Genomic DNA, 15874 nt, shown 5'->3' on the forward strand with positions numbered 1-15874 from the left:
CCCTGATCGGCCCTGCTCTGTGCGTGACAAGGGGTGGCGCCGCAACCTTCCCATCGACCCTGCCTTGAGTGTGACAGGGGGCGGTACCCCAACCCCCCAATCGGCCCTACCCTGAGCGTGACTGAGGGTGGCATCGCAACCTCCCAATCCGCCCTGCTCTGTGCATGACAGGGGGCGGCACCCCAACTCCCCAATTGGCCCTGCTCTGAGCCCGACCAGGGGCTGCACCTAGGGATTAGGCCTGCCCTCTGCCACCCGGGAGCAGGCCTAAGCCAGCAGGTCGTTATCTCCCGAGGGGTCCCAGACTGCGAGAGGGCACAGGCCGGGCTGAGGGACGCTCCCCTCCCCCCCTAGTGCACAAATTTTTGTGCACCGGGCCTCTAGTCTATAATAATAAAAGCATAATATGCTAATTAGACTGGACGTCCTTCCGGATGTCCTTGCAGGCAACCTTCCAGACGAAGCCAGGGCTGCGAGGGAAGCCCTGGTCCCAGGTGCCAGAGGGAAGCCAGTGCCAAAAGCTGGGGGAAGGAAGGCTTACTCTTGTACCAATTTCGTGCATCGGGCCTCTAATTGTTTATAAAACCACTGAATTCTTTTCTACATAACTTAAAAAGTGTAGTGACAAATATGTCATTAACTAGCCTTTATACTCCTTTATACACATACCTGGAAATTCTGGGTTAAGAGTCCACTTAGTCCTATGTATATCCTTAAGCCAGTATCACTCTTTGACCTAGAAATAAGGATTTTAAACCTTCCGGCAAGTGTGTACAAGTGCCCTTCCACCAGGCCTGGTTCTCCCCAGGGGAGAAATATTGCCAGAGGCCAACAAGAGGTTTCACTTGTTCCCTCCATAGCCAAGGAAGTGTCAGTTTTCCCAGAAGTCACTGGGGAAATGTACCTTTGCAGAGCTTTTGCTTTCTTCCTGGGAGTTTGTTTTTTTTTATTCCAAATGAATTTATTTCAATGAGAAGACAGCACATAAACATGCTGTAGGCCTATAAGACGTCACGGGCAATACAGTGGTTCAGAAAAGCAGTCTTTTTGTGAAGGTGAATAAGTTTAAGGACACTGAGGTAGGTTTTTTTCCTAAGATGGGGGGTGGTAGATAAAATGCTCTTCTTTACTTTTTCACATTTTTATCATATTTTTATTGATTTCAGAGAGGAAGGGAGTGGGAGAGAGACAGAAGCATCAATGATGAGAGGGAATCATTGATTGGCTGCCTCCTGTATGGCCCATGCTGGGGATCCAGCCTGCAACCCAGGCATGTGGCCTGACCGGGAATTGAACCATGACCCCCTGGTTCATAGGTTGATGCTCACCCAAGTGGTCGGGCTTTTTCACATTTTCCACAGTAAGTGTGTTACTTGTAAAATCAGGAACACGATTAATGTCATTTAAAGAAGAAAATGGGTGTGCCTGTTCTGAGAAGGGAAGTCTCAGTGTGTTTGTATTTTCTCCACATATAATCGTGTCGTCCTGTCCCTACAAGGTACTGATGGGCATGCCCTATGGAAGTATACCCAGAAAGACAGTGCCACGGGCAGAGGAAGAAAGAGCCATGGATTTTTCCGTCCTTTGGGATTTTGAGGTACCATTGCCAACATGCCAATGAACTTCTGTTTTGTGATTGTGAGGTCTAAAAACTGCACAAATACACAAGACATGTTGCATTTAATTATTGAAAACCCAGTGCTTTGTTCAAATAGAATTCCAGCACTATGCAAAATGAGTCAGCCACGACGTCCTCCTCGGTCCCCTTCATAGGTTCCTGATGGCTATGAGCCCCCATGAGAACACGGCTCCCCTCATTCCACTAGATCAATGTAAGCTGATCTACAATATGGTTTTCTCTCCCTGTGCCCACATAAAGACCCCAAGTCTATTGCAGCCTTCTCCCAAGTGTGACATGGCATCTTCAAGTGAATGTCCTATTGTTCCACAAATTCCAACATCTGTGTAACCAAACACACACCTTTTCCCCATCTCCTTTATTGGAACCATGGTTCATCCAATCATTAAGTCACCCTACACTTCTCCCTCTTATCCACCCTGCCCACATGCAATCAATCACTATGTCTAAGCCTAACCACTAAATATTTCTAGAATTGGTCCCCTTTTTTCCATCCCCTTACCGCTCCTTTGAATAACACCCCACTACATCTCTATGCCCTACCATGGGCATGGATGAGTCCTTGTCTGTACCCCTTACTTTGCATCTGCCATCCAGATACCAGGACCACTATCGGAATCTTCTACCTCTGCTCTCTGCCTTGGCTTGCTCCTTCAGTCTACATTCCCTCTGCTTACAGAGCGATCTTTTTACAATGCAAACCTGACCCTGTCATCCCTACCTCCAATATCCACTTATACCCACTCCCAAATGGAATAAAACCCAGTGTTCTGGCTTGGGTTTACAAAAGAACTATTCATGACCTGGCTTGGCTGTCCCCTACTTCTTCAGTCCCTTATCTACCTAAGACCTCACACTTTATGCCCCAATGTTATCAAGTTTGGGGGAAGTCCCTGGATGCATCACACACTTTTGGTGCCTCCCTGCCTTTGCTCAGAGTCTCATGCTTACATTAAGAATTTGGAGCTATTTGTGCATATGCATGTGCGTGCACACACACACACACACCCCTTATTCCTAGTTTTATCCCGAATGTTAACAACACTGTCCTCTCTGTCCTGTATCTCTGCGCTCTGTATAATGGAGAAATCGAGAGAATGAAGAAAGAAAAGGGGGAGACATGGAGACATGGATAGACTTAGGAGCAATTGGGGGAAGTGAAGGGAAGAACAAGAGTGTCCAGAACTCTTCCTTCCTCCCCTCAGACTCCCGCTAAGCCCCTGAGAAAGAAATGCCTGTAGCATGGAAGTGTCTGATGACTGCGCCGAGCTTACAAACCCAGAGCATTTGGGTTTGCTGTCCCACAGGGCTACATTAAATACTCCGCTCTCTTCTACGGCTACTACAACGACCAGAGGACCATCGGGTGGCTGAGGTACAGACTGCCCATGGCTTACTTTATGGTGGGGGTCAGCGTGTTCGGCTATAGCCTGATGATTGTCATTAGATCGTAAGTATGACCGTCTTCTTTACAGGTTTTTAATTTTCTTCATACAGACATCCTACTCCCACGGCCGCTCTGTGCCCACTTACCTTCTTGTGGGGGATTTAGACAGAAAAAAAAATAAAGCAAAGGCAGATTGTTGTATGTGGTATAAAAGACAAACAGTAATGTGGGAAGTTCTGTGAAACGGGATAGAAACTCCTTTAGATGAGGCTGAGAACTGCCAGCCATGCTGAAAGTCTGGGGCACAGCATTTTAGACAAAAGAGGAGCATGTGCAAAGGCCCTGAGGTAGGAAGTAGCCTAGTGAATTCTAGGAACTGCCAAAAGGCCACTGTGGTTGTATGGTACTGAGTAAGGTAAGACTGGAGAAGTTTGCAAGACCTGTTTTTGCTTTCCCCAGAGCTCAGCTTTTTCTAAAAAACTCTTCTGTTCCTCTCTTCCTCTAGCTTGCATGTGGGAATCCAGCCTGGTACTTACCATGATACTAGAGGCCCAGCGCATGATTAAATGGTGCACATGTAGGGTCCCCTAGGCCTAGCCTGCCATCAGGGCCATGTCCGCTGCCCTGCGACACCCCGACGCTCTGTGGATGCTGCCGGCACCCCCTGTCGCTCCCAGCTCACGCCCTTCCCCTGTGTGCTGACCCCGCCCCCCGGCCCCCCCCCCTCCCCCGCCTCGCTCCGGGCCTTGTGCGCCCCCGCCCCTCCCCCCACAGTGGGAGCACCTCCACTCGCCACCTGGGGACCCATGCCGCACTCCCCGGCTCCTGCCCGCCAGGCAACCATCCCCCGCGCCCTCTTCTATGCAAGCCGGGAGTCCCAGCCCGCGACAGGTGCTCCATGCACCTCCGGGTGACCGGTGGCTTGGTTATGACACCATTACAGCATCATACAGGCCTTTTATGATATAGATAAACAGTAAGCCTAAATGAACGTATGGTGTCCACACTGGCCCCAACTCTACCTGTCTCAGTGGTCAGAAGTGGACTTGGTTCTTAATTATGTCTGTGGTTCTTAATTCATACGTTCTAAAGAACATTTTGACCCATCCCGTGAACTGCCTTCTTCTTAGGCAGGGGACCCCAATCAGTAAAGGCTGGTGCAGGGTGGGGTCACAGTCGCCTACGCACACCTGACCACCAGGGCTCACCACCCTTCGGCAGGGCCACAAAGGGTCACTTCTCCCAGAAGAGCAGGTAGCTGAGTCTGAGAAGAGGAGTAGCGAACTCTCCAAGCCTGGTTAGAATCCTAAAGGGAAATGCTGCCCAGCACACAACCGTGACCATGAGGAGATAGGTGGCTGCCCAGCTCTACCAAGCAACAGGGAGGAAAAACACAAAAAAACAAGGAGACAGGCTTGGGTTTATTCTTAGCCTCATGTGGTTATGTTTTTCCCTGCAATTATCCCAGATAAGTATAAGGATATGAAATGTTTCCCTGATGAACCAAAAAGCTAACTAAGCCGACCAAGCCCCTAAAATAGCAAATCCCAAAAACCAACACATAGAATTAGAGAGAGTGCACCCTCACCCCCCATACTCTCCCCCCACACACACACACTGTGTCTGATAGAGTTCCTGCTCTGAATTTTTCGATTCCCACAGAGCTGACCTCCAGAGAGACTCTACAAAGAACGGTGGGATGAAATATGTAGGTAACAAGGCAGGTCCAAGGTGCTTTAAGAAAAGGATGTCTGTGTTACCTGGGTGCAGTACCAACTGTCTCAGGCTTATTGGATTTTACATCAGAAAAAATACATTTTCTATTGAAGAAAATAGGTAAGTTAGAAGAGGCCGTCTCTCTGTGAGAACAGAGTTCTAAAACATTTGCAGGCAAATCAAGCCATAGGAAATCAGACATTGGGGCAAAAAGCATGGTTAAGTGTCCTGCAGGCTTCTAATTACACAACTGACACCATAGATGCTCACAGGGGACTCTGAATTTGAAGGGAAAGTGTCCCCATCAAATCTTTCTTGGCCCAAGTACCTGCATGGTTCATTCCCTCCATCAGATGTCGGCTGCCTGTGCCCATGAATGGCTCAGGCCAAGGTTCCCACGGGCTGACACAGTACAGACAGGGCAGATCTAACAACAGTGCTGTGCACCCTACAGGATGGCCAGCAACACCCAGGGCGGCACCAGCGAAGGGGAGGGTGATAACTTCACATTCAGCTTCAAGATGTTCACCAGCTGGGACTACCTGATCGGCAATTCAGAGACGGCTGACAACAAATATGTGTCCATCACCACCAGCTTCAAGGTAGCCGCCCTGGGCAGTTCCCACTTCCTAGGGCAGCGGTTCTCAACCTGTGGGTCGTGACCCCTTTGGGGGTCGAACGACCCTTTCACAGGGGTTGCCTAAGACCATCGGAAAACACATATATAATTACATATTGTTTTTGTGATTAATCACTATGCTTTAATTATGTTCAATTTGTAACAATGAAAATACGCTAAAAGTATAAAATATTGCTGAAAGAGATTTGAAAACTCTAAATAAATGGAGAGATATACCATCCTCATGGATTAGGACAGGGGTCATCAAACTATGGCCCAGGGTTCAAATCCAGCTGCTGCCTATTTTTCTAAATAAGATTTTATTGAAACAAAGCCATGCCCATATATTTATATCTTCTCTGTGGTTGCTTTCATGCTACAAAGCATAGCTGAACAGTTGTGAGAGAGACCACGTGGCCTGCAAAGCCCAAAGGATTTCCTATCTGGCTTTTTATTTTTAAAAAGTTTGGCCAGAACTTTTTTATAGAAAAAGCCAGCCTCTAGATTAGAAGACTTAATAATAAGAATCAATTTTAATCTATTTGATCTATAGATTTAAAACAATCCCAATCAGTTACTGGAATTTCTCTGGTCCTTAGTATCTGGGATATGGATAATAATAGTAATTTCTCTATTGGTTTGTTGTTGAGATTAAGAGGGAAAATGCATGGGAAGTGTACACATCTGGTACATGGTAATTATTTAATAAATCTAAGCTTCTGTCATTGCGTGGACCAGAATAACAGTAACAGCAAAATGTGTTTTCTTTTCCTCTATTTTTAAAATGGCTTTATTGGTTTTAGAGAGAGGGGAAGCCAGAGGGAGGGAGAGAGAGGGAGAGGGAGAGGGAGAGGGAGAGGGAGAGGGAGAGGGAGAGGGAGAGAGAGAGAGAGAGAGAGAGAGAGAGAGAGAGAGAGAGAGAAACATCAATGTGAGAGAAACATCAACTGATTGCCTCTTATACGAACCTCAACTAGGGACTGAACCCCACCCTGGGCATGTGCCCTGACTGGGAATTGAATTGGCAACCCTTTGGTGCTCCTGATGAAGCTCAATCAACTGACCCACACTGGCCAGGGTTTTCTTAAAGGAAAGAACTAATACTCCATAGGGCAACAGTGCTTAATATCACCGCTCTATATTACTTCACTTATAGAAATCCAGAAAGGAGTCATCCCAGGAACCCAACCATGGTTCCTATTGGCTCCTGGCCCTCCATTATTCACATCTCATTTTCACACATTAAGGAATCAATAGTGGATGAACAAGAAAGTAACAAAGAAGAAAATATTCACCTGACAAGATTTCTCCGTGTGCTGGCCAACTTCCTCATCATCTGCTGTTTGTGTGGGAGCGGGTACCTCATTTACTTTGTGGTGAAGCGATCCCAGGAATTCTCCAAAATGCAGAATGTCAGCTGGTATGAAAGGAATGAGGTAAGGAGGGCATCTCTATGGAAGTGAATATTAGGGGCAAATACTGAAATTACACTGGTTCCTACGCCGTTCAGCTAAAGACTTGATCTAGAAAGTGAAGTTGCATCTCTTTCTAGTCTAGTAGTGCAAACATCTTGAACAAAGGTCACCCATTAGGCTTCTGTAGCTAGATAGAACTGGGTTTAATTAGCATGTCAGGATAGCTTTTAAACACAGTTGTTAAAAAGGTGATCCTTTCCTCACAGCTCTATAGTGCCATATGTCATAAATCAAGTGTTTATTAATACATGGCTAGGTTTCTGGGCTCCCTTTTCCATTCCACTGATCTATTTGTCTAATTCTGCACTAATAACACACTCATAAACCACAGCTTTATAACATGTCTTGATATCTGGTAGAGTGATTTTCTCATGGAGATCCACAATAAAACACATTAAAGTTTTATTGTGATTATATTGAATCCATAAATCTCTTTTGGAAATTTGACATCTGTGGTAGTTGGCAAATGGTTACAAATTCTTCCCATCCTTGTATGCACATTTCTTTGCAATGTGCTTTTCTAGCTCCTCCCACGAAGAGGTGGCATCTTTTTCCCCATCCCTTGAATCCAGTTGGGTTTGGCCATGTGACTTGCTTTAGCCAATGGAATAGTAGCTACTATATACAAGCAGACTTGAAAAGTGCTTGTGAATTGGAACTTGCTCTCTTGGGAATGCTGAGACCTCCATGATTTAAACAATTCCAGCCCGGCTGGTGTTGCTCAGTGTTTGAGCATCTACCTATGAACCAGGAGGTCACGGTTTGATTCCAGGTCAGGGCACATGCCCTGATTGTGGGCTTGATCCCCAGTAGAGGGCATGCAGGAGGGCAGCCAATCAGTGATTCTCTCTCATCATTAATGTTTCTCTCTCCTCTCCCTTCCTCTCTCTGAAATCAATAAAAACATTTTCTTTTAAATTAACAATAAATAAGTCCAGACTAGCCTACTGAATAATGAGACATGGCCCAGTTATCTCAACACCCCAGGTGATAGCCAGTCAACCACCAGACATGTGAATGAAGCCAACAACCATCAGCTGACCATAGGTTCATGAATGAATCCAGGTGAGACAGCAGAACCATCTAGCTAAGCTCAGAATCATAAGCTTCTTGTCTTCCAGTCTCCTGAAATGATGTCAGCTATCATGGTGACTCTTACCTAGTTCACAGCTTTACAGAACCCAAAGCAGTGTCCCCTAGGTTAACTCATTTACTTCTCAAAAAAGGTTTGCTCGTTTTTTTTTTATCAATACTAATAAGCAACAATCATGATGGCAACCAGTTGCAGAGCAGTTCTGATGTGTGGGACATATGCTAACTGCTCAGGGCATGTTGGTGCCTTCGCCAGGGTCACACAGCAAGTTGTGGAGACCCCAGGACATCTCCAGAGGCGGAGGAGGTGACAACAAGGAGAAGGAGATGCAGGGCCCTCAGGGTGCAGAGATTGTGACCAACCAAGTGATGCTGATGAGGCAAGTAACCCAGGCTTTGCTGATCTCTCAGGTTGAAATTGTGATGTCCCTGCTTGGGATGTTTTGTCCCCCTCTGTTTGAAACGATCGCTGCCCTGGAGAACTACCACCCACGCATTGGGCTGAAGTGGCAGCTGGGACGTATCTTTGCTCTCTTCCTGGGGAATCTCTACACGTTCCTCTTGGCCCTGATGGATGACGTCCACCTCAAGGTAAAGACCACAAACTCCCCCCAGTCCCTGGTGCCCACCAAATTTCCTTGTTTAGATATAATACTCTCCTGATGCATGTGTCATATCAGTTAAGTAAATTTTGGAAAGCTCAGAAAAATAAAATGAACAACAAATATCCCAGAATATGACCCAAGACAACCACCATTAACCATTTTGCTGCAGTTCTTTGCTGTCTTTTTCTTAGGTTGTCTTTTTTCACATCTTGTACATGTCAATTGGTACTCAATATTTTATCTGCAGCCTTTCCCATATGGTTTCATAGCTGCCATAAGTGTTTACCAGCCAAGTAAGTGTCCGCTGAGATGATATGTCATAATTGACTTAACCTTTCATCATTGCTCACTGAATGGTTATGGAGCCCTCTGGGTCAGGTCCTCAGGGAACAGCAGAGAGTGAAACACAGTCCTGTTCCAAGGGCGTTCACACTCTGGGCCAGGAGACAGACTCATCCATTACAGCATTCTGCAGGGTATGCTTCACTGAGGCAAGCCCAGGGCAGCGCTGCAGTGCATAGGAGGGACTCCAGCACCCCCTGAGGAATCCTGGCAGAGACTGGAAAAAGCAGGGGGAACAGCTGGTGCAAATAGAGAGCTGCAGGAAGGCTGAACAGAGTGGAGGGGGAGAAGTGAAAAATGAAACTGGGGAAGGCCCAGGTGATGAGGCTCCTCCTCTTTTCCCCTCCCTCCTCATTGTTGAACTGCATGAATTTTTTCCTGAGGTCAACAGGGAAGCTATAAGAAGGTTCTAAGCATGGAAGTAATTGAATCTGGCCCTTGCCCATCGCTCCATCCTCATCTCTGGCTTCCCTCCTACTCCAAAAGACTGCTCCACCCTCCTAAACCTCACATTTCCTCCTCAGAGCAAACTTCTCTCTCTCCACCCTTCTCCCCATGTTTGACTAGTTGACTAATCCTCCCTGAGGTTTAGGCTCAGATCTCTTTGCCTCCCCAGGAAGTCTTCTCTGGCTGCCATTGTCTGATGTGAACTTTCTCGATCCTCAGAGAAAATTTTTCATAGCTCTTATCACTCTACTAGAGGCCTGGTGCACAAATTCTTGAACCAGTGGGGTCCCTCGCCCTGGCCTGTGGGATTGGGCTGAAAGCAGCTCTCCGACATCCCCCAAAGGGTCCTGGATTGCGAGAGGGTGCAGGCCAGGCTGAGGGACCCCACCAGTGCACAATCGGGGCCAGGGAGGGACGCAGGAGGTTGGCCAGCTGGGGAGGGATTGCAGGAGGGCTCTAGGGTGTGTCCGGCCCATCTTGCTCAGTCCTGATCAGCTGGACCCCAGCAGCAAGCTAACTTACCAGTCAGAGCATCTGCCCCCTGGTGGTCAGTGCATGTCATAGCGAGCAGTTGAGTGGCCTTAGCATATCATTAGCATATTACACTTTGATTGGTTGAACGGATGACCAGACGACTGGACACTTAGCATATTAGGCTTTTATTATATAGGACTAGTGGCCCAGTGCACAAAATTCATGCACAGGGTGGATGTCCCTCAGCCAGGCCTGTACCTTCTCCAATCTGGGACCCCTCGGGGGATGTCGGACTACCGGTTTAGGCCCAATCCCACCAGCAGACATCCCTCTCGCAATCCGGGACTGCTGGCTCCTAACCACTCACCTGCCTGCCTGCTTGCCCCCAACTGCCCCCCCCACCAGCCTGATCACCCCCAACTGCCCTCCCCTCCTGGCCTGATCGCCCCTAACTGCCTCTGCCTCAGCCCCACCACCATGGCTTTGTCCAGAAGGTCTCCTGGTCTAATTAGCACATTGCCCTTTTATTAGTATAGATTCTATAACTGTTTGTTCATCTCTGTCACTTATGAGACTGTGAACTTTCTGAGGAATGCTCCATCTCTTGTTTACTTCTGTGTCACCACTGCCTCATATGTCCAGAATAGACCCTGAATCAATTATTCTCAAAAGAAGAATGAATGATTGGATGGATGGATGGATGGATGGATGGATGGAAGATAACTTCATGGAAAAGACCCAAGGACTTTGGTCAGTTGCCCCCCCTCTTCTGTTTAGATTTGGGGGGACTCCATTGAGGGGTAGGGCAGATATGAGGTGGTAAGATTGTGGCATGTGCTGGCTTTAGCTGTTGTTCCTGTGGAAACAGTTGGGCCATCCCTGGTTCCTTCCAACCCCGCATCTCCATCTTCTGTTCCAGCTTTCTAATGAAGAGAAAATAAAGAACATCACTCACTGGACTCTGTTTAACTATTACAACTCCTCGGGTTGGAACGAGAGTGTCCCCCGGCCACCCCTGCACCCTGCTGACGTGCCGCGAGGCTCTTGCTGGGAGACAGCCGTGGGCATTGTGAGTAGCTGTGCTCTCTTGAAAAGTCATCCCTGTCCTCAATTATTTTTATTCTTTTCTTGATGTTTCCATTTTTAAGCCACCAAAATGTCCAGAGAGTATTTCTTAGGAAAGTTCTACTTTTTCACTTTCCCATTTTTTCAATATCCATATATTTCTCTATATGCTTCATTCATTAATCTAATTTTTTACTTTATTTAGAGTTTTACTGTAGATTTCACTGCAAGGTTCTCCACCTGGAGAACAAAGACTCCTAAAAATTGGATTCAGGAATTGTGTGTATGTGCATCTGTGCATTTTTCTGTAAAGAGAATTAATGGTTTTTATTAGAGACTCAAAAATTAACAACTGCCATTTCCCTTTATCCACTTTTACCACCATTTCTGTAAGTTGCACAGGGCAGACTTTAAAGCCTAGTGTTCTTGGCCTTCATACGCAGAACTTAAAATATTCACAAGTCACACAGGTCAGCTGCCTTCTCTTCCTCAATTCCATCTCTCTGCATGGGGTTTCTCTTCATCAGCCACCCCACTGAGATGCAGAGTGTATTAACTTTCCATGGGTCCCCTGAAGAATCCACTCACATAGAGCATCAAACAACCGTGTTATTAACTGAGGGTGATGAAGTACAATGAAAGAGGGAATTACATCACACATTCCATTGAATACTGCCTACAAGTTCACCACCTGCAAATCCCGCAGGGAAAAGATCTGTTCTTGCCCATGGAGGTCCTGAGGGTCTTTTCTTCCCACCTCCTTCATGGAGAGCTCAGACTCACCATCTCTTCCTCCTCCAGTCCAGATTCCCATGTTCTTCAAATCTTCCTCGTCTTCAAGGTGTAGAGCCACTGAGCTTCCCCAGCTCCTGCATTCAACTCATCACAATATGTAACAGAGAAAGAATCTTCAAGTCAATAAAACCAATCCTCTTTAGGAGGCCATACAGAGTTCGTTACTTACATGATTCTTTTTAAATATTCTGCTATATAGTCTCTCATTTCCTGCCCCACATCCTTGGGGGGAGTCTATCTTGCCCTCCTCCCTCAATGCCCATCACTGTTCCCATCAGTAATAAAAGTTTGTATCTTTCTGAGCTAGTTGATAATGATGGGTTTGAGGCATTATGTCCTCCACCACCTCCAGCCCGGGCCCCAGAGCATCACTTTGCAGAGTGGAGACCTGATACATGCTGGGTTGTCTATTACTTAAACATAAACCTGAATTCTTACTGAGGAATAACCCTGAAAATTCATCAGCTGTTCATCCAGCAAAAATTTATTAATTAATTTGAGGATATAAAAATGAATAAAGCAGACCCTGTACTTTCTAGGAATTCCAAGTCCACTAAATGTCTTAAAGTTTGTGATATTATCTGGTAGATCTTTAAATTTTCCCCCAAAAGTAATACATTTTTGCCTCTTTTGCTATGTGCCTCTGTGAAAAACCTGCATTATTTTTTCTATATAACCAGAAAAAACCTTTAACTAGAGGTAAAGAAAACCAGGTGTTGTCCCTGATGACAATGATCAGATTCAGTCTTAGCTGGGGCAGCTGGTATTTCAGAGCAGGTGGGGAAAGTAAGGGGCAAGCCTTCAGATCCTGTATCTGTGCTGATAACTGCCAAGCATTGGGCATTACCAGTGTGCCAGGCAATTTGCATACATAATCACTAAGCTTCCCATTAACCCTGCAAGGTTAATATTATTAACTTCAAGAGGTTCAGAGACTATTTCAAAGCAATACAATTAGTAATTATAGAGCTAAGACCTATGTAAGAATGTTTCAAAGCCTGATCTTTGCACCACCACCACTGTGCCCCCAAATTCAGAGGATCACAGAGAAGAATGCATGTGGGTGGGGGAGAGTTTGCATGGCTGCAGTCAGTTGGGAGAGGTGGGCAAGGGCCAACCCTGACCAGCCCTTCCTCTGTGCTCCTCGTTGCAGGAATTCGTGAGGTTGACAGTGTCCGACATGCTGGTAACATACATCACCATCCTGGTGGGGGACTTCCTGAGGGCGTGTTTTGTCCGGTTCATGAACTACTGCTGGTGCTGGGACCTGGAGGCTGGATTTGTACGTCACCGTTTCACAGCTATTCCGCAGAAAGTTGTTTGAACCATCCCCTTCTGATAGAGTCACAGGCATCCTGTGCATTTCTTTAGATGCTTAATGCCAGTCTCTGCTCTGTGAAGTAGGAAAGTATTTACTGTGCATTTCCTTTAAGTGTTTACCTGCCTTTTCCTAATGAAATTAACGATTGAAATTCTTATCTGGAAAATGGAGGCGTTTGGCCCTGGGAAAGGTGGACCACACACTTCATTGCTGAGCAGAGAAATGCCAAAGCAGCATCGATTCTCACTAGGGAAGACAAAGAACGCTGGGCTTCGAAGTCCACACTGTGCAAGCTGCAGGAACAGAGTGAAAGTGATAAGAGGAAATGGTAGCTCCTAATTTTTTAAAATATATCTTTTCTTGATTTCAGAGAAGAAGGGAGAGGGACAGAGAGATAGAAACATCAATGATGAGAGAGAATCATTAATCAGCTGCCTCCTGCACGTCCCACACTGGGGATCAAGCCCACAACCGGGGCATGTGCCTTGAACAGGAATCGAACCTTGACCTCCTGGTTCATAAGTTGACCCTCAACAACTGAGCCACGTCAGCTGGGCATGGCAGCTCCTAATTTTTGAAACTCTAATGAAATCCTAGAATGTGGCAGGGCAGATGTGGACATGAATGTTTCAGAAATTCCTGAAACACACCACGAACACAGTAACCATTGGTTCTGTCTTCTGGATTGTGCTTTGACTAACCTCTTTGATTCTCATTCCTCCCCTGGCTATTCTTCTTCCCCATCTACCTGGGAGACTGCTCATTCTAAACGTGTCATTTCCTCTCTCCAGTGGCCTTCTATGATCTGGCAGAGCCTAAGGCCCCATCTCTCCTGTGAGTCTCTACCAAACCCCTCACTTGCCCACCCAGTGGTCACTGGTCTTGGGAGGGACCTTCCCCTTAACTGAGCTCCAACTTTTGTTACTATGTCATCCTCATCCTCGCCGGCAGCAGGGTACCTGGCCCAGGTAAGGGCCCAAGTATAGGTATCTGTCATATCTTTTTTTAGTCACCAGCCACAGTTTACACAGGCCTACTCAACTCCTGCTCAGTGAGGAAAACTTCGTAATCTTATCTGAGAACAAGGGTGCAAGAACCTTGTGCTCAAAAAAGATGGCATCTTTATGTCATGACATTGCTCTCAAATTAATTTATTAAGTTCAACAAAATCTCAAAATTATACTAAAGTTCATTTGAAACTAATCTTGTGAAAATAACCTGGAAAATAATTAGAACAGTAGAATGAAAGGGACTAGACCTACCCTTATATTAAAACATACTCTAGTCCGGTTTGGCTCAGTGGATAGAGCCTGGACCTGAGGACTGAAATATCCCGGGTTTGATTCTGGTCAAGGGCACATACATTGGTTGCAGGCTCCATCCCTGAGCCCATGTGTGGGAGACAACCAATCAATGTGTCTCTCTCACATCTCTCTCTCTCTCTCTCTCTCTCTCTCCCTCCTTCCCTTCCATTCTCTATAAAAACCAATGGAAAAATATCCTCAGGTGAGGATTAACAACAACAACAACAAATAAAGTCATTTCTTTAAAAAACACTCTGAAGCTATAGAAACTAAAACTGTATTAGGGAATGGACAAACTTATCAATGGATAGAATAGAAAGTCTAGAAATAGGTACAATCAATATGGGAATTTAATTAACGATACAGGGAGTCTTTCCAACCAGTGGGGAAACAAAGAATTATATAACAAATGGATTGAGACAACTGGATAACCATAGGAAGGGGAACTATATCTCATTCATTTTACCTAAATAAATAAATTGCAGCAGAATCAAAGTTTTAAACATCAAAAAATGAAGTGATAACTTTCTAAAAGAAAGCATAGCTATATATATAAAAGCCCAATCCGCTGTGTCCGACCGGTCGACCGGTCGCTATGACACACACTGACCACCAGGGGGAAGACGCTCCGACCAGTAGGTTAGCTTGCAGCTGAGGTCCAGCCGATCAACACTGGGCGAGAAGGCCAGACATGCCCTGGAGCCAACCTCCTATGGTCCCTCCCTGGCGTCTAAAATATTTCTTCTAATCAATTTCCTTTCAAATGTGTATGAATCTGTGCACTGGGCCTCTAGTATAATATAAAACTTATGTTGGGATGAGGCAGATTTTTCTAAGCAAATACAAAACCCAATAGATAAAAAGTTTTTTTAATATTTTAAAATGTTAAATTGTAAATTCCCAAGATTTAACCTTCATGTGTTTGGATTTGTACGTACTTCCTCCTTTGATCCATGCTTGCCTGACCTTCCTTTTTCCTTCTCTTAACTTCTCATTCCTCCTCCTCTCATTCCTGTAACCTGTTATCTCCACTCCTGGAAGGCAAATTGGGAAGCAGGTTTAACCATGTTTCATGAGGACCCCGACTCCCCAGTGCTCACAAATTTGTATTCTTTCAAATACTTCACAGATCTCCCAAACTCTGAAAATCTGAGTCAGCCTGAAAATATGTATCTAGCTAAGCCTTTTCTTTTCCATGAATGCTCTACGACTAGAGAATGATGAGAAAGAGAAAAGAGAATTAGGGGGATGATTTACTTTGTTTGTTTGTTTTTTGTTTTTTAAACTTCCTTCTCAAAGTCCTCGTTTAATTATTTGCATTCTCATTATTTATTAGAATTACTCCTTGATTATAATTTCTGATAAGATCATTGGTAAAATGTTCTCGTGGGGGCCAGGGTCCTCTCAAGAGTACACAGTCAGCCCACAGGCCTTAAATGGTAAAAACTCTCACATTTTATTCTTGAAAAAGACATTGAAAAAAGTTTCAACTCTGAGAACTTCAAACTATTTCTTTAATTGAGGGGACACCCTGTATGTTAAAGAAGCAGACCCTGAATCAACAGTTCCTCTCTCTTTGGGATGGAGAGGCCC

General features: G+C 45.6%; 1 protein-coding gene across 1 annotated transcript in view; it reads left to right on the forward strand.

Annotated features, from left to right (window-relative positions):
- The window catches only part of TMC2 (transmembrane channel like 2), a 49769-nt gene that overhangs the window by 20509 nt on the left and 13386 nt on the right, over window positions 1-15874 (forward strand). Inside the window, exons 7-13 of the mRNA XM_036321748.1 lie at window positions 1499-1597; window positions 2947-3089; window positions 5197-5344; window positions 6609-6797; window positions 8340-8519; window positions 10716-10865; window positions 12810-12938. Coding sequence (XP_036177641.1) covers window positions 1499-1597; window positions 2947-3089; window positions 5197-5344; window positions 6609-6797; window positions 8340-8519; window positions 10716-10865; window positions 12810-12938 — 1038 coding nt within the window. The remainder of the gene's footprint in view (window positions 1-1498; window positions 1598-2946; window positions 3090-5196; window positions 5345-6608; window positions 6798-8339; window positions 8520-10715; window positions 10866-12809; window positions 12939-15874) is intronic.

Source organism: Myotis myotis, unplaced genomic scaffold (assembly GCF_014108235.1).
Source record: "Myotis myotis isolate mMyoMyo1 unplaced genomic scaffold, mMyoMyo1.p scaffold_m19_p_9, whole genome shotgun sequence".
Taxonomy (NCBI): domain Eukaryota; kingdom Metazoa; phylum Chordata; class Mammalia; order Chiroptera; family Vespertilionidae; genus Myotis; species Myotis myotis.